The sequence below is a fragment of the Aspergillus caelatus genome, assembly GCF_009193585.1.
Source record: "Aspergillus caelatus strain CBS 763.97 unplaced genomic scaffold BDV27scaffold_146, whole genome shotgun sequence".
NCBI lineage: Eukaryota > Fungi > Ascomycota > Eurotiomycetes > Eurotiales > Aspergillaceae > Aspergillus > Aspergillus caelatus.
Window position 1 is genome coordinate 80,833 of NW_022475409.1, and position 13,536 is coordinate 94,368.

General features: G+C 47.5%; 5 protein-coding genes across 5 annotated transcripts; 1 reads left to right on the top strand and 4 right to left on the bottom strand.

Moving 5' to 3' along the window:
- Positions 1-1,212: 1,212 nt before the first annotated feature.
- Positions 1,213-4,147, bottom strand: BDV27DRAFT_131767 (J domain-containing protein). The gene is made up of 6 exons (XM_032067708.1): positions 3,869-4,147; positions 3,720-3,804; positions 3,417-3,643; positions 2,698-3,355; positions 1,704-2,636; positions 1,213-1,634 (listed from the first exon to the last, which is right to left on the bottom strand). Exons 1-6 carry the CDS (start codon positions 3,896-3,898, stop codon positions 1,477-1,479), a joined length of 2,091 nt encoding a protein of 696 aa, XP_031925383.1. The 5' UTR covers positions 3,899-4,147; the 3' UTR covers positions 1,213-1,476.
- Positions 4,148-5,137: 990 nt separating this feature from the next.
- Positions 5,138-5,577, bottom strand: BDV27DRAFT_159911 (uncharacterized protein; the record flags this gene model as incomplete). Its single annotated transcript, XM_032072949.1, has 2 exons — positions 5,138-5,168; positions 5,231-5,577. The coding sequence occupies 2 exons, from the start codon at positions 5,575-5,577 to the stop codon at positions 5,138-5,140; spliced, it is 378 nt and encodes a 125-aa protein (XP_031925384.1).
- Positions 5,578-6,237: 660 nt separating this feature from the next.
- Positions 6,238-6,813, bottom strand: BDV27DRAFT_131772 (uncharacterized protein). The gene is made up of 2 exons (XM_032067709.1): positions 6,787-6,813; positions 6,238-6,737 (listed from the first exon to the last, which is right to left on the bottom strand). Exon 2 carries the CDS (start codon positions 6,691-6,693, stop codon positions 6,532-6,534), a length of 162 nt encoding a protein of 53 aa, XP_031925385.1. The 5' UTR covers positions 6,694-6,737; positions 6,787-6,813; the 3' UTR covers positions 6,238-6,531.
- A 796-nt stretch (positions 6,814-7,609) lies between these two features.
- BDV27DRAFT_19692 (aminopeptidase P family protein) lies at positions 7,610-9,594 on the bottom strand. Its single transcript, XM_032075978.1, has 2 exons — positions 9,330-9,594; positions 7,610-9,222 (listed from the first exon to the last, which is right to left on the bottom strand). The coding sequence occupies exons 1-2, from the start codon at positions 9,448-9,450 to the stop codon at positions 7,841-7,843; spliced, it is 1,503 nt and encodes a 500-aa protein (XP_031925386.1). The 5' UTR covers positions 9,451-9,594; the 3' UTR covers positions 7,610-7,840.
- Positions 9,595-10,163: 569 nt separating this feature from the next.
- BDV27DRAFT_131775 (SSH4 family protein) lies at positions 10,164-12,644 on the top strand. The gene is made up of 3 exons (XM_032067710.1): positions 10,164-10,762; positions 10,842-11,147; positions 11,219-12,644. The coding sequence occupies exons 1-3, from the start codon at positions 10,306-10,308 to the stop codon at positions 11,980-11,982; spliced, it is 1,527 nt and encodes a 508-aa protein (XP_031925387.1). The 5' UTR covers positions 10,164-10,305; the 3' UTR covers positions 11,983-12,644.
- The last annotated feature ends 892 nt before the right edge of the window (positions 12,645-13,536 follow it).

Below are 13,536 nucleotides of genomic sequence, written 5' to 3' on the forward strand. Positions count from 1 at the left end.
GCCGGCCGACCTGAGTACGCCCTGAGCAGCATGAAGAATGAAAGAAGTCGATCACTGGGCCGGAGGAGCACGCGGGTGAGTAGGAGGTAGCCTCGAGAAAGCAGCACCAGTATGTTACCCAAGTTCACTACCCCTTGTAGTCTCATGAACTATCATCCACTCCGCTGCGAGAATTGAGGACTGTTGTTCTATAGGAAGGGATGAACAGCAACACATGCGTATGGGCAGTAACCAGAAAGCGGTATACATCTTATGTATTCATATTAACATTATACCACCTTCATAACTGACTGGCCTCGATTAGGAACACTTTGGCATTGTCCTAACTCATCTAGACTCACACGCTCAACATATGATAGCAGATTCTTGCCCTAGTCCGAGAAGACAACTCATACCACTCTCTTTTCAAACCCTACTGGGGAATTTACTCAGCTGTCTACTTGGAAGGCCGACTATGCTAGCGGTGAGCGTTGACACCAAGCAACTACTTCCAGAAAGTTGCATAACGGTGCCATGGAGCGTACATTATATCGACGCATATCCTGGGTCATGGGAAGATTAATTCTCATGTGCTAATCCGTAGCAGTCAACCAACCATGTCCTAACATTGGGGTGGTTTTTTCGTCTCTGCAATAGGCTCAAGCAAGTTTATGTTTCAAGCCAAAACTACTATGAAATTAGGTTACAATCATCTGCTGCTATAAGACAATGCAAGATGAATCCTCCATAGTTTACAAAAGATTTATGCGATCCTTATGAAAAATAAAAGAAACATGGCTAGTCAGTGACCATCACACATATCCGCTAATAATCTCAATTTCCACCCCTGCCCTTTCACATCATGTCTGTACAGTTTATTCACCTACATAGATCTAGCCAAGAACTGAAGAAAATCATCACTAACACCAATGTTGCCTTGACTGGCCTCTATGAATGACTCCTCAAGCTGCTATTAGCCATCAAAGTCATCCTGTCCTTATCGCGGTATCCTATGGAATCCCTAATACTTTTCTTATCGAGACGAATCAATCGACGAGCCCATCAAATACCCCATGCGAAAGAGGTAAGTCAGAGTTGATGGCTTCGTACAATCTGGTTTGCATGGGCACATGAATGTGAAAACATGTTAGCAACTTAACTACAATCGGACTTACTTTTGCTCTCAAGCTAATCACAGACCACAACGGTAACAAGACTCCGAAAGACAAAGATATAAACTCCCTGATATAATGCATAATCTAACAGGTATGTAAGAAATAAATAAATAAATAAACCCGATATATGTAGTAAAAACAAGCAGAAGAAGATATCATAAGGACAGAAGGGGGAAGATCTCCTTCTCATCCTATCTCTCCAAATCTCCTTCTGCGCCGTCTTATTCTCGACTGACATCGCTTTCTTGTATCGTCTGACTAAGTTGTTTCTTTTTTTGTCCTTTTTTTCGTTTGTTCCCAATTTCGCCATCCGCTGGACCGCTTAATCGTCAACGTCAGTCTCGGTGTTGGTATCACTGGTATCTCCTGCGTCGCCGTCGGTATCACTCTCATCTTCACTAGAATCATCTTCTGGCTTCTTAGCCTTTTTCTTGGGGGGTTGACCGGTCTTCAAGGCCTGCATTTGACCGGCAATAGAATCTGTAGTTGATGGTATATTAGCGTGGTCTCTAGATAGGGATACAACGTCTAGTAAAAAGAAAGCCGTACCTTCATCGGGCTCACTGATATCATCCTCTTCCTCCAGCGCAGCTGCCTTAGCAGGATCATCGATGTGGAGCGTGACTTCCATCTTCGTGTCAAGACCAAGGTAGCTGTCACAGAGCAAGTGCATCACAAAGGTAAAGTCCCCGACCTGGGGGGGAGCCTGGAACTGCATTTTGAGAGTCTGGACATTGAATGTAGGCTTTCCAGCTTCGTCGAACAAGGGTTTATCAAAGGTAGTGAAGGTAAATGGTGGAACGGCCATCTTGCCCTGCTTGGGATCGGCCAAGAAAACATGCCAACGAGGAGAGTGATCACGAGCCAGATATGGTGCATGAGCCAGTGGCGGTTGAATGGTTTCAACCTTGCTCTCCACCTTCTCACCGTTGGCGAGCTTCTTTGTCTTGGTTGGCTTGCGACCCATGAGAGCATCGAGATCATCCTCATCAGGGTCAACGTCCTCAAGGTCGGCTGGGGTCACTTCCGGAACGTTCGAATAGCCTGGTGGGATGAACCGTGCTTTGACAACGAGCTGGACAAGACTGCTTGGCGTGATAACCTTCTCTCCCATAACCTTAAAAAATGCTCTAGAAACTTCGAGAGCGGGAAGCTGCTTAGCAACAGAGATGGCGCTTGCGTATTGCTTCTCAGACAAAAGACCTGCACCCACTGTGAGGTTGTGTCGCTTATCTTCTGGCAGGCTCATGAACCTCTGAACGTTGAAGTGGGTTTTGGCGTCTTCGCCTTCAACAGCCTTGACGATGTCATCAGTGAAATAAGGCAATTGGAGAAGGGGGGATGATCCCGGGGCGATGGCTTGAATTAAATTCTGAGAAACTTGGAAAGACCCCAAAATGGGACGAAGGTTACCGAAAGCCAGGGAAATGGCTGTGAAGGCTTCGTTCAAAGAGAGCGCAATGGGGGCGGCCTCGTACTTTTCTGTACGAGTATGTTATTATATTGACCATGTAAAGTACCCTTTGATCAATGCACAACTTACCTCCATTGAGTGTAGCATCATTTAAGTCAATGCGGCCAAGATAAGCCCACAGCAAAGCAAGCGCCTTCCGGCGTGTAGAATCATCCAGTTCCTTAAGCTTTTCACGGTCTGCAGAAGAGAGGAATGAGGAATCATCTGCCAAGACCATCTTTTCCAGCTTCGCCAGTCCTGCCTCTGCTTGCGAGCCCTTGAGCATATCCTTAAACTCGTCACCAGAGGAAAGAGCCCCGACGATTCCACCACCGGTGATACCATCCTTGTATTCCCGGAAGATGTTCCCTGCACTAGCGACCAGGACTCTCTCCTTGGTGTATCGCTGCGAGCCATACCACCACCGACCGACGATGTAAGGGAGGAGAACACCTAGTAAGCCGCCATAGACGAGCAAAACGTACTTCCCATTTCCCTCCGTGACAATAAATTGCGGCAAAGCAATACCAATGCTGAAGCTTTGCTTGCCATCGGGATGGCCATACTGAATATAGTTATTACGAACTTCCTCATCTGTGAGTGCTTTGTAGGCCTTGGTCAGCTCAACGAAACGCTCGTTGAGCATTTCAATAGTCTCGTTCTTCGCGGGGTCTGGCCGAATTTTGTCGGGGTGATAGATAAGAGACAGACGCTTGTAGTGTCTAGAGATCGCTTTTTCATCGGCGCTCTGATAGACGACGCTAGTCAGTTGATAGTCTCCATCGAGTGGGCTTTATATGGAAGCTCACCCTTGAGATGCCGAGGATGTCATATGGATCCCAGATCTTGGGTGCTGTTCTGGCAGTGACAACAATCAAATAAACCATCCAAGCCATAACTGCATATCCCAATACAACGGTAACGATGCGCTTAATCCTGCGCTCCTTGCGTAGACGCTTACGCTTCTGTGCTTCAATGAGATCGCCATGTTCCGGCCTGTAGTCCGATTTTATTCGAGGGGCGGTGTTCTCAAGCTCTGCAATAATTGATTGAAAGGTTAAAATCCGGATAATATGGAATCAGCGTAAATCAAGACAAACGTCGGTACTGACCTTTGCTCGGCTTAAGAAGGTTATATGTTAACGGGAATGTAACAAGACCCGTAAGGGTTAGGATGAAGAACGGGAAAAATTGACCCTGAAAGGAGGTATGGTTGTTAGCTACTTTACCGAGAAGCTTGGGAAAACAGCTGAGTACTAACCTGTTCATCATAGGTGTAATCTGTAGACATGGTGAAGCGGATTTACAGAAGACACGGTCGCCCGCGATGGGCAAGACTATAGGACAACGTGTGACCGTCAGACACACAATGTGCGGCGAGCTAAATAAATTCTTGAACAGAGAAGCAATATGCGACAAATTTAGGATTAGGTGGCTGTTCCCAGGAGCATGTTCCCTTCCAGGGTAGGTAAAGGAGGGTGAGTGACAGAAGAGAAGGTTGTTCCGTCCGTAGTATCTCGATAATTATCGCATCCGCCGTGGTACTAACCTTCAATCTGATCGACCGTGTCCTTTACGGGGCGGTCATGGCCCACACCGCCTTCCAAACATAGCTTGGTGTAAAGGTGCTGTCGTTGCCACAAAAGTAAGGCTGGCAAGCCGGTCTTGACCAGGCACTAAAGACTACTGCTGACTACCACCGCTCAAGGACGTAACTACCCTTTACCCTACGGAGTACCTAGTATAAGGACTACAACCTACTCCGTACAGTGAGCTTTTGGCAGCATGTTTCAAAGATACATGGTCATTATGATATACAAAGTACACCTCTCTATTAATTTTATACATGACGGATCATCACAATTCATTCATCGTGCTAGATGGCTCTGTTCCTCCGGTGAACATAAAATCAACTCATGCGTCATAACGAGGTTTGAGCTTCATTTCTTTTTTCCATATACGAAACCCAAATTCGGGATCAATGGAACGGATGACCAGATATGGGAGGAAAAGTCTTAACTCAATGGTGTTCTCCTCTCTATATCGACTGTTTCGGACAGCATGGTAGATCGTGTAATAGTTGGGGCAAAGAATCTGACAAAGAATGCGGCGGAGATACTTCAGGAGCCCTCCTGATTGACAGGGATTTCGAGCACCAACACACGGTCAGATGCGAACTCAACCCACCAATCAGAAGAACCCTCGGTTCTCGACGTGACAAACGTAGTCATCTTCTGGACCAGGGACTCGTGGCCAAGTCGTAAGGGACCAATCCGACACCCATACTGCTTTGCGCAGGAAGAGGGGCCTTCATTGCTACAAGTCGAAAACTTGGTTTTCCCCACGGAACTGGTGCTCCCGACTATTTTCAAATTGGTGTTTTCCTGCTGTCGATAGGGTTTTCTATTATTGCAGGATGGTCTGTCCGGGTACCGGCTCTGGATGTGGAGAATTCTCATTGAATTCCAACATTCCAAATGTCATGGTATGGGCGGTTATGGTGACAAGGCTTTTGATACTGAGTTGCCATTCACCCAGGTAGTAGTCTCAGACTCTGTGAGCTAATAAGCTAGTTAGAAGAGACAATCTAAGAAATCCAGATATTAGAACATGGGTAACTTACGAGTCAATATAATCAAGTCCACCGAAGTATTCGAGCATGCTATAGCAAAGTCCAACGTCATCCCCCGGTTCACCACCAAAAAGACGACATTGCTCGGCCTCCAGCCGTAAGGCCTCTAGCCGCAACATGCGGTCACGCTTCTGCCATGTTGTACACCCATAATGCCAGGTCGGGGCGAAGGGTATTGAGATGGAGTCGAGTGAATCGCAGGCGGCAGGGGTCGTTTTAAGTACAGCTGGGCTGCGAGTGTAGTTGACGGGATATGGAGGCAGCTCAATGGAAGAGTGATTAGCGCTGCGGTTTCGAGATCGTGGGCGTGTGCGACGTCTGTTGTGCCTTTGTCCCATTCTCTATCCACCTAAGCGAGCGACGAGGACGGTTCTTCTGATAGTTTTCTTTTTCTTCTGCGACACCCGGAATTGACGAGAAAGCAAGCAGGCAAGGAGGAAATATCAGAACTTTTTGGGAAGAGCGTTATAAAGTCGTAATGAGGGAAGTGACCATCACCCCCTGGGAAGGATGAGATGAGGTGAAGGAAGGAATTAAAAAGGCCAAACCAGGAGACATCTAGCATCAGCTCCGTTATATAGCATCGATGACTACAATGGAGTGTGCTGGCTCCAGTGGTGTGACTCACTAGGGCCAAAAATGGAGCCGGAGTTAAAAAGGGAAGAAAAATCTCATCATTCGGGACGGGGGATCCACAATAAGCCCCTACTTTCAGTGTACCATCTCCACACTCTGCAGTCTAGAAGCAAAAATACCTAACGTACCCTTACTATGGTGAAAAATGGCCTCATCAAAATCTGGAATGGCGTAGCGGATTTGGTTCTTGCGTGCTCTTGAGTCATCCTACCGTCAATGTCCTCAGGGAGCAAGACAAAAAAAGTCAAGGCATGCTCAACTCAATTGTCACGCAAGATCTGATGCCAAAGTAACAAGAAATTCAAATGTAATATTCATTGAGGTATTTACAGCCAATCGTCGTTAATGGCTCATTGTACGCCGTACCAGAGGAGGTATAATTCCTCATCTACAAAAAAAAAAAATTCGGAGTCCGGAGTATGGCTCCGTTGTAGGCAAATAGCAAGGGTCCGTATGCAAGTTGCGTAGATCCCGATCAGGAGACGTTAAAAACAGCCACACTAAGTAGATTTAGGAAGGCAGCAAAAATAAAGAGAGGGAAAAAAAATCATTAATTTCAGTCGTGGCATGACGGCAATTCTCGTGCCGATCCCCTCCCCCTCTTCAGACTTGCCTGCTGACAATACCATACGGGGCCGATGCCACAGCTCCGGTGCCTAAAACCTCCCAGAAATGAGGATGCCGTACGGACCGATCGGCGCGCTCACAGATCCGATACCAAGCGTAATTTTCCATAACAGGGAACATGATTTAGTCAGAAGAACACCGTAGAACATCTCAAATGTGTCCTCGTCATCCATCAACGGATTTCGCGGCATGACCGCAATGATATCATAGGAATGGAACTCGGTCGTGTTTCAAAGTAGGTAATACAAAAGCGAAAGGTTGAAAACTTCTTCTAACCTACCAAGGCAAGAGGGTTAGGTATCAGGCTGGGGTTTTGATCATTCCGGTTTATTTTCTTGCTGGCGTGTTGGGTGTTGCTGGACTGGGTATCACCTCCTTTTCATGGCAGTAGCTGTTTAGTTTGGGAGACTTAGACCCGGAGGTACGCACAAAAGTATCCAAAGCTAGACTAGGTAGAGCTTTACTATTGGGGAGCTGTAACTAGTCTCATGCGCGTTTCGAGTGGGCTGACCAGTCCATCATTAGGTCCGTACCTACCTCAAACTCGACTAACGGGGAAGCTATCATCATTTGACACTTGTTTGTGCATGCGTCAGTGGTCCACTTGTGCAGACACATCTGAAAATTTTTCGGGGCACATGGAGAGCTCTCATTGAGCGATATTTTGTTTGTCTCTTCAAACAGTTGTCTTGTTTGTTGGGTTTTTACATGTACATAGGGCCATGAAGGGTACTACTATGTCCGGAATTCCCTGTACCCTTTTAACGTCTACTCACCTTCTTTTTCATTTGTCCTTGGTGACTCCACGGTCATAGTAAGTCATGGTTGTCTCAACCGCCAGGTAGATCATTACTAGTTATTTGAAGACCACCCAGTCGAGACAATAATTGGATACTGTCGGTCAAAGAAATTTTAGTTTGTCGGCCTTGTGGGAATATAAAGCTACACAAGGAATCTTTGGCGAAGAATACTATGGGGATTCTCGGCGAATCATTCCGTGCGGTGGTGCAGCGTGGTCGTTTCGATCAGCGGAGTGAAAATGCCTTCTAGAAGGCGGGTATATATTATTACTATTGCCAATCTAGGTAAAAGTGGTGTGGATATGACACAGATGGTTGAAAAGGTGGCGCCTAGGAAGAGCCCCAGAAGGGCGCCACTTACATAGCTATTCCTTCTTAGAGGACTCCATAAGTTACACCGTAATCTCCTGCTAATTCGTCATTTACGAGTCTAGAATGCCCTGCTCCAAATTATCCGAGATCATTGACCCGAAAGCACGGAGTAGTTGAAACCACAAATTGATAGTGACGACTCCACCTGGAGTATATGCGAATGAGATTAAGAATTGTCGATCCCGCGACGGATGATCTCCAACATTTCCTCACCCTTTGGTGCCGTCGTCAGATTCTCATACCCCTCAGCGGTAACTAAAATGTCGTCCTCAATGCGGACGCCGCCAATAGGAATGTACTTCTCAGCCTCATCGAAATTAATGTATTTCGCCAATGGCTGGTTCTGCGCATTCAATAAGGCGAGTCTATTGAAGTAGATGCCCGGTTCAATAGTCACTACCATGCCCTCGTCCAATAATGGTACGGACCAACTGCTGTCGGTAAGAAGCGGTACGAAGTTATGGTTACCCCAGTTAGCTTGCTTTCCATCCAAAGCTGTGATGGGCTTTTCGGAGACATCGTGGACCTCGAGGCCAACATGATGACCCAGACCATGAGGAAAGAAAACAGCAGATGCCCCGGATTCGTATAAGGCACTTTTGCAGTCGTCTGTTAGTATGTTGAGTTTCTGCAACCCTTTGATCGCAATGTCATGTGCAAGCAGCTGCAGATCCCGAAATCGCACGCCTTTTCGGATGCTTCTAATACACTGTTCCTGCATCTCCTCAACTATACGGTAAATGTTCCTTGCACGTTCACTAGGCCAGTCTGTCCACAAGGGAATCGTACGGGTCACGTCACTTGCGTAGCATTTCCACTCTGCCCCAGCATCTAGACAGACCAGCTGTCTTCCATCGAGAGGCTCGTTATTTTTAACGTAATGAAGGACAGCCGCGTTCTCTCCTGAGCCAGCAATGATCGCATATGACTGGTTCTTGGCACCATGGGAGATGCAGGTGGCTAAGAACGAACTCTCAATTTCCGCCTCTGTGGACATGCGGTGAATATCTTCAAGTACTTTGCGATGTGCTAGGCCAGATATATAATTTGCCTGGCGTATCATCCGTAGCTCATATTCATCCTTGATAACCCGAGCTGCATTCATCGCCGGAAGTAGCCGTTCATTATCTAGCAAGGGGTGCTTTGATGGTATCACTGGCTTTTGGTTATCATGCAGGACATATATCGGATGGGACCCCTTGTTCTCGTTTGCCCACCACTCAAGATCATGTTGTAAGGCAGCGAAAAATTTGACACGGTCCACGTCGGTTTGTTTATGAGCCTCATCGATAGTCAGCGTAGGTCCCATCCATACCGCACGGCGTAAGTCGAAGTCCGGGACGTATAAAGTTAACAAATCCGCTTGAATATCGTAGGTCAGATAACAATCCGGCTCATCTATTCCACTGAGATAGTAGAAATACCGTCTCTGTCGGAATGGCTGTGGTTGATCTGAGTCGCCCCAATTGACCGTAGGCTGGCCGACAAGGTAGATAAGGCCTGAGGACACCCCCAATTTTATGGCCACCTTACGCGCATGTTGCTTTGCTGCGGACCGCCGCCTGTCAGCCTCCAAAAGCCATCAAGGTTACTCTAGGAGCTGGAAAGAAAGGGATGGAGGGGACAAATCCAGCAGATTCGGCTCCTTTGCATACCTGGATATTTATCGCACTCGCTGCCTGACCAAGTAAGGCGGATATGGCAGGTATCGTCAGAACGGATGACAACGTCAGATGGCTCTGAGACACGCATACTTGGAGATATGTGTGAACGCATATTTACGAGGGAGTGTGGAAAGGAGGGAGAGCTATATCTTTCTACATGAGAAGCCAAGGGGCTGCAATGAAACACGAGAATGGGGAGAACAAGAGAAGGCAATACAGGAGCAAAGAGAGAGATGTATCATCGCTCAGCTTGTTTGTTTAATTTGGAGGCGGCTAAGTTGAGGTAGGGTGCGACCTACTGATACGGTACCGTACATCCGGTATTTAGACTGCACCTTGTGATGGTCTTCCTAGTACTGCTACCAGTACGGAGTAGTCGCTCCAAAAATATCCAGGTACTGTAGTACGTAGTATGTATGTACCTGTCCATAGGTATGTATGTACTGGACGCAGGGTCATCCTCCTTGTAATAACCATACAGTATCCCAATTTTTCTTGGTCAGTAGGAATTAGAAGGTGTAAGCAAGACTCCAAGGAGTGGTAGGATAACTATCACTACTCATACCCCTTTTCTTAGCCTTGCATTCATGGGATACAAGCGTAGAGAATTCCAATTTCTGAAACTGGCGACAGGATGTTATATGGAAGAAAACCAGCTACGGTCCCAATCAGTTCTTTGTAATACATAATACAGTTCGTTGAACCAAAACATTCGTTATCCGAACGCAATTGTCCGGAAGCGTCGCTGCGCCTCCCCACATGGCGGCGAATCTGGACTGTTAACTTCGCTGTTCCTGTACTGTCATCTCACCAACTCATCTTCTCATCTCATCATTGTACCTTTCTTCCTTCCGCCCCTTCGCTTCCATCCACTTCGGTCGCTGCGGTTTATCTCTCTCTCTTGTTTTGCTCAACTCTTTCTATATTAGTTAAATTTGACGTCGAGTCCCAAACCGGTCAATGAACAATGCGGGGATCTGAGGCATCGGGGCTCAGTGCCCTATGGGGTGCTCCCTCGACCCTCACCACTTCCGTGATAAGCGATCCGACAACGTCACCAGCCTCGCAGTCTCGCTATCCAACCACTGATCCTCAACGAGTGGCATCCGATATTGAACATGTCCTGTTGGCAATGTCCTCTCCAAGTCAGGATGGCGGTCTGGTCAGCGCGAGTGGCAATTCTTCGGGTTCTACCGGCAAGGGTATCTTGATCGGCGTCCTCTCCGCCTTCGGATCTGCAGCAGTTGCTGTGCTTGTTCTTGCGATATTCTTCTTTTTCAAGTATACTCAACGTGGTAGAATTATTTTGGACCGCATCGGGCGCCCAGGTGAATATGATGATGAGCAAGCGTTTTTGCGCGAGGAGACAGAGGCTTTGGAGGCCATGGATGATCTGTCGCGGTCCGAGTATCTGAGGGCAAAGGGTGAGTTTCTGCTCTTTAGCGACTAAACCCAAGATCCTGATGTGAGAGGATCACTCATCGCTAATCTGCGGTATCTTAGCATTCATCGAAGCTAACCCGCCCGAATCGATGCAAACCGATATCTCTCTCTCTCAGTTCCTCGCGATCCAAGAAAAGGGTGTTTCAGCATGGGAGTTCCAACCGGAGCTGGAAATCGCCAACTGCTTTGTCGAGGCCCGCACAGAGATTGAGTTCTACGATTCTGAATGCAGTGTGCAAACCAACCTACCTGTTCCGAAACAGAATGATGTTTACTATTGGGAAGCGAAGATATACGATAAACCCGAGAATACTCTCGTCGGTATTGGCATGACTACCAAGCCATATCCTTTGTTCCGGTTACCAGGTAGGTTTGATATCGCTTATGTGGATAATTCCTAGTGTGTGCCAAACGCTAATGTCACTGTTTCGTCGTAGGATACCATAGAGCCTCAGTGGCATACCAAACCACTGGTCACCGGAGATATAATCAGCCTTTTACACCAACACCATATGGCCCTCCACTTTCGCAAGGCGATGTGATCGGTGTGGGTTATCGGCCTCGCTCAGGTACGATATTCTTCACTCGGAATGGCAAGAAACTGGAAGATGTGGTTCATGGCCAAAAAGCGCAAAATTTCTTCCCCACTATCGGAGCAAATGGGCCCTGCACCATTCACGTCAACTTCGGTCAAATGGGCTTTGTGTTTATCGAGGCCAATGTCAAGAAATGGGGATTGGCGCCAATGACGGGTAGTTTAGCCCCCCCGCCACCGTATGGTAGTGAGCAGGGTAGCATTCTGCTGGAGTCCGGTCGCGAGAGTGCTGCTCAAATTTCCCAGCGGGTTTATCAGGATGCCAACAATGCACGTACGAGCTCCACAGTCAGAATCGCACCGTCAGCCAGTCCCGGCCCGGTCCGGTCCCCAACGGATATTTCCCTCGCCCAGCTGGCTCACATTCCTTCAAACGAAGATGCTGGAGAAGGCTCAAGCCGCACAAATGCTGGCGACGGGGAGCAGGCTCCACTGTTGCATTCCCAAGATGTCGACCAGGCTCCTCCACCGGAATACTCGAGCCCTGATAGCAGCCGAAGAGGCAGTGAAGATCTGCCGCGCCAGGATCAACCACCGATACCTAGCTATGACGCAGCTGTCGGCAACAGGGATGGCGATCCTTCGCGTCCTAGTGGAATCAACTAATTCAGCCCAGGCGTACAATTCAAGTTTTCTGTTTCATTCTGTTATTAGCAAAACCTCCTCTGATGTGTGTATATGGTCTTTTGAGCCACCAAATATGGTGGCTTCCTCTCTGTTAATCGATTTTAGCGGCCACGGTTGGCGTTCCAAAGGATGGGATTATTGCGGTTGGGGCTTTTATGGGCTTTATGCCACCCGGATGTGGCAATGACATGAAATAAATAACGTATATAGGGATTGGCTCTTTGTGCTTTGCTTTTCTATGTCTCTTCAGATCTACATGCGTAGGGGGAGAAATAGCACCACCACAACCACCAACGTTCTGGGCAAGCTTGCAGCTCGACCCAGGGCGTTCTCGGAATTCGCTTACCCCTGGAAGGGTCCGACATTTCAGACCTGTCAAATGATATCCTCTTTTGCTTTTCCTTTCAGAAGTACTTGCAACGGAATGACTTTATGCTGTGCGTGGGGTGACGCTCGAACCAGCCCAGCCACAAACAATGCCCTTTCTTAACGGCATCTACACTCACATCTACTACTCTTGTCTGCCTGTACATGTAGTCGCAGCACCGCAGCTGACCATTCATTGCCCAATTTATGTTTTTATATCTGCTAGCGGAATTGGTAGCCTCTCATGCTTCATCACATATTGACTAGCGTGTTTGTCTTCATTTGCGTAAAAGGGAGCCTTCTCTGCTGCCCGCTTTAGAAAATTTGATGCTGGCCGTCATAATACAAACTTTACCAGAATAATGTCTTGAATAGGATACGCTGTAGTAACGGAAGGAACGTTGATCAATGAGCCGCGTTCAGGAATAACGTGGTGATAGTCTGCCGGGGGTATCGAGATGATGAATTTCGATTTGCTGGTGCTATTATTAGATCCCACATGGCAAATGGGACAGACACTATTAGCACCTCAACTCGACCTTATCACATTGTCCCCTTGGGAGTTAAAGGGACACTTTATAGGATACATTTCCATACATCAAGGGGATCTAATTCAAATTCTGCCCAGTACATAGCTTTCTTTCGACCGCGAGAGAGAGGGAGAGAGGGAACCACATTCGGCCGTAAGAAACCTTTGTTTGTTGTTCCATTGAATGACCCTGCCCTGGGGCCAAGTGGCTCTCTTGCCCTTTTTGTAATTTAGTACATGCATTCATTGATCAGTACCGGCTCGCAAGGATAAGTGAGAGCACAAGTCCTCTACTTCCCACCATCGCCGCTACTACTACCCCTACACCGAATGGTATGAGTACTCCACATACTCAGCTCGTAGGGCAGAAGAAAAAAAGCAAAGCGAAAGGGAAAAAGTGGGTCAGATGGATTACGGAGTACATACTAAGTCGGGCAATGAATTTCCCCACAATCTCAGATCGATCACCGAGTTTCGTGCGGTCTGTCGACGTCATCCAACCATTGATTTCCTTTCAGCTCGCACGGTTACATTCGAGAGCTACTGCGCTAACTTTATTCCCCATCGGTTTAAATGAAAAGAATGGGGGCCTCTGCTTACCCGCCTTTTGCTCATGTGAGGGGGAAAGAAGGAAAAAA

Coding starts and splice junctions, on each gene's coding strand:
- BDV27DRAFT_131767 (XM_032067708.1), bottom strand. CDS start 3,898: ATGTCTACAGATTACACCTATGATGAACAG. Junction 3,644..3,719: donor CCTTCTTAAGCCGAGCAAAG/GTCAGTACCGAC, acceptor CAATTATTGCAG/AGCTTGAGAACACCGCCCCT. Junction 1,635..1,703: donor TATCAGTGAGCCCGATGAAG/GTACGGCTTTCT, acceptor CATCAACTACAG/ATTCTATTGCCGGTCAAATG.
- BDV27DRAFT_131772 (XM_032067709.1), bottom strand. CDS start 6,693: ATGCCGCGAAATCCGTTGATGGATGACGAGGACACATTTGAGATGTTC.
- BDV27DRAFT_19692 (XM_032075978.1), bottom strand. CDS start 9,450: ATGCGTTCACACATATCTCCAAGTATGCGTGTCTCAGAGCCATCTGAC. Junction 9,223..9,329: donor CGAGTGCGATAAATATCCAG/GTATGCAAAGGA, acceptor GGCGGTCCGCAG/CAAAGCAACATGCGCGTAAG.
- BDV27DRAFT_131775 (XM_032067710.1), top strand. CDS start 10,306: ATGCGGGGATCTGAGGCATCGGGGCTCAGTGCCCTATGGGGTGCTCCC. Junction 10,763..10,841: donor CGAGTATCTGAGGGCAAAGG/GTGAGTTTCTGC, acceptor GCGGTATCTTAG/CATTCATCGAAGCTAACCCG. Junction 11,148..11,218: donor TCCTTTGTTCCGGTTACCAG/GTAGGTTTGATA, acceptor GTTTCGTCGTAG/GATACCATAGAGCCTCAGTG.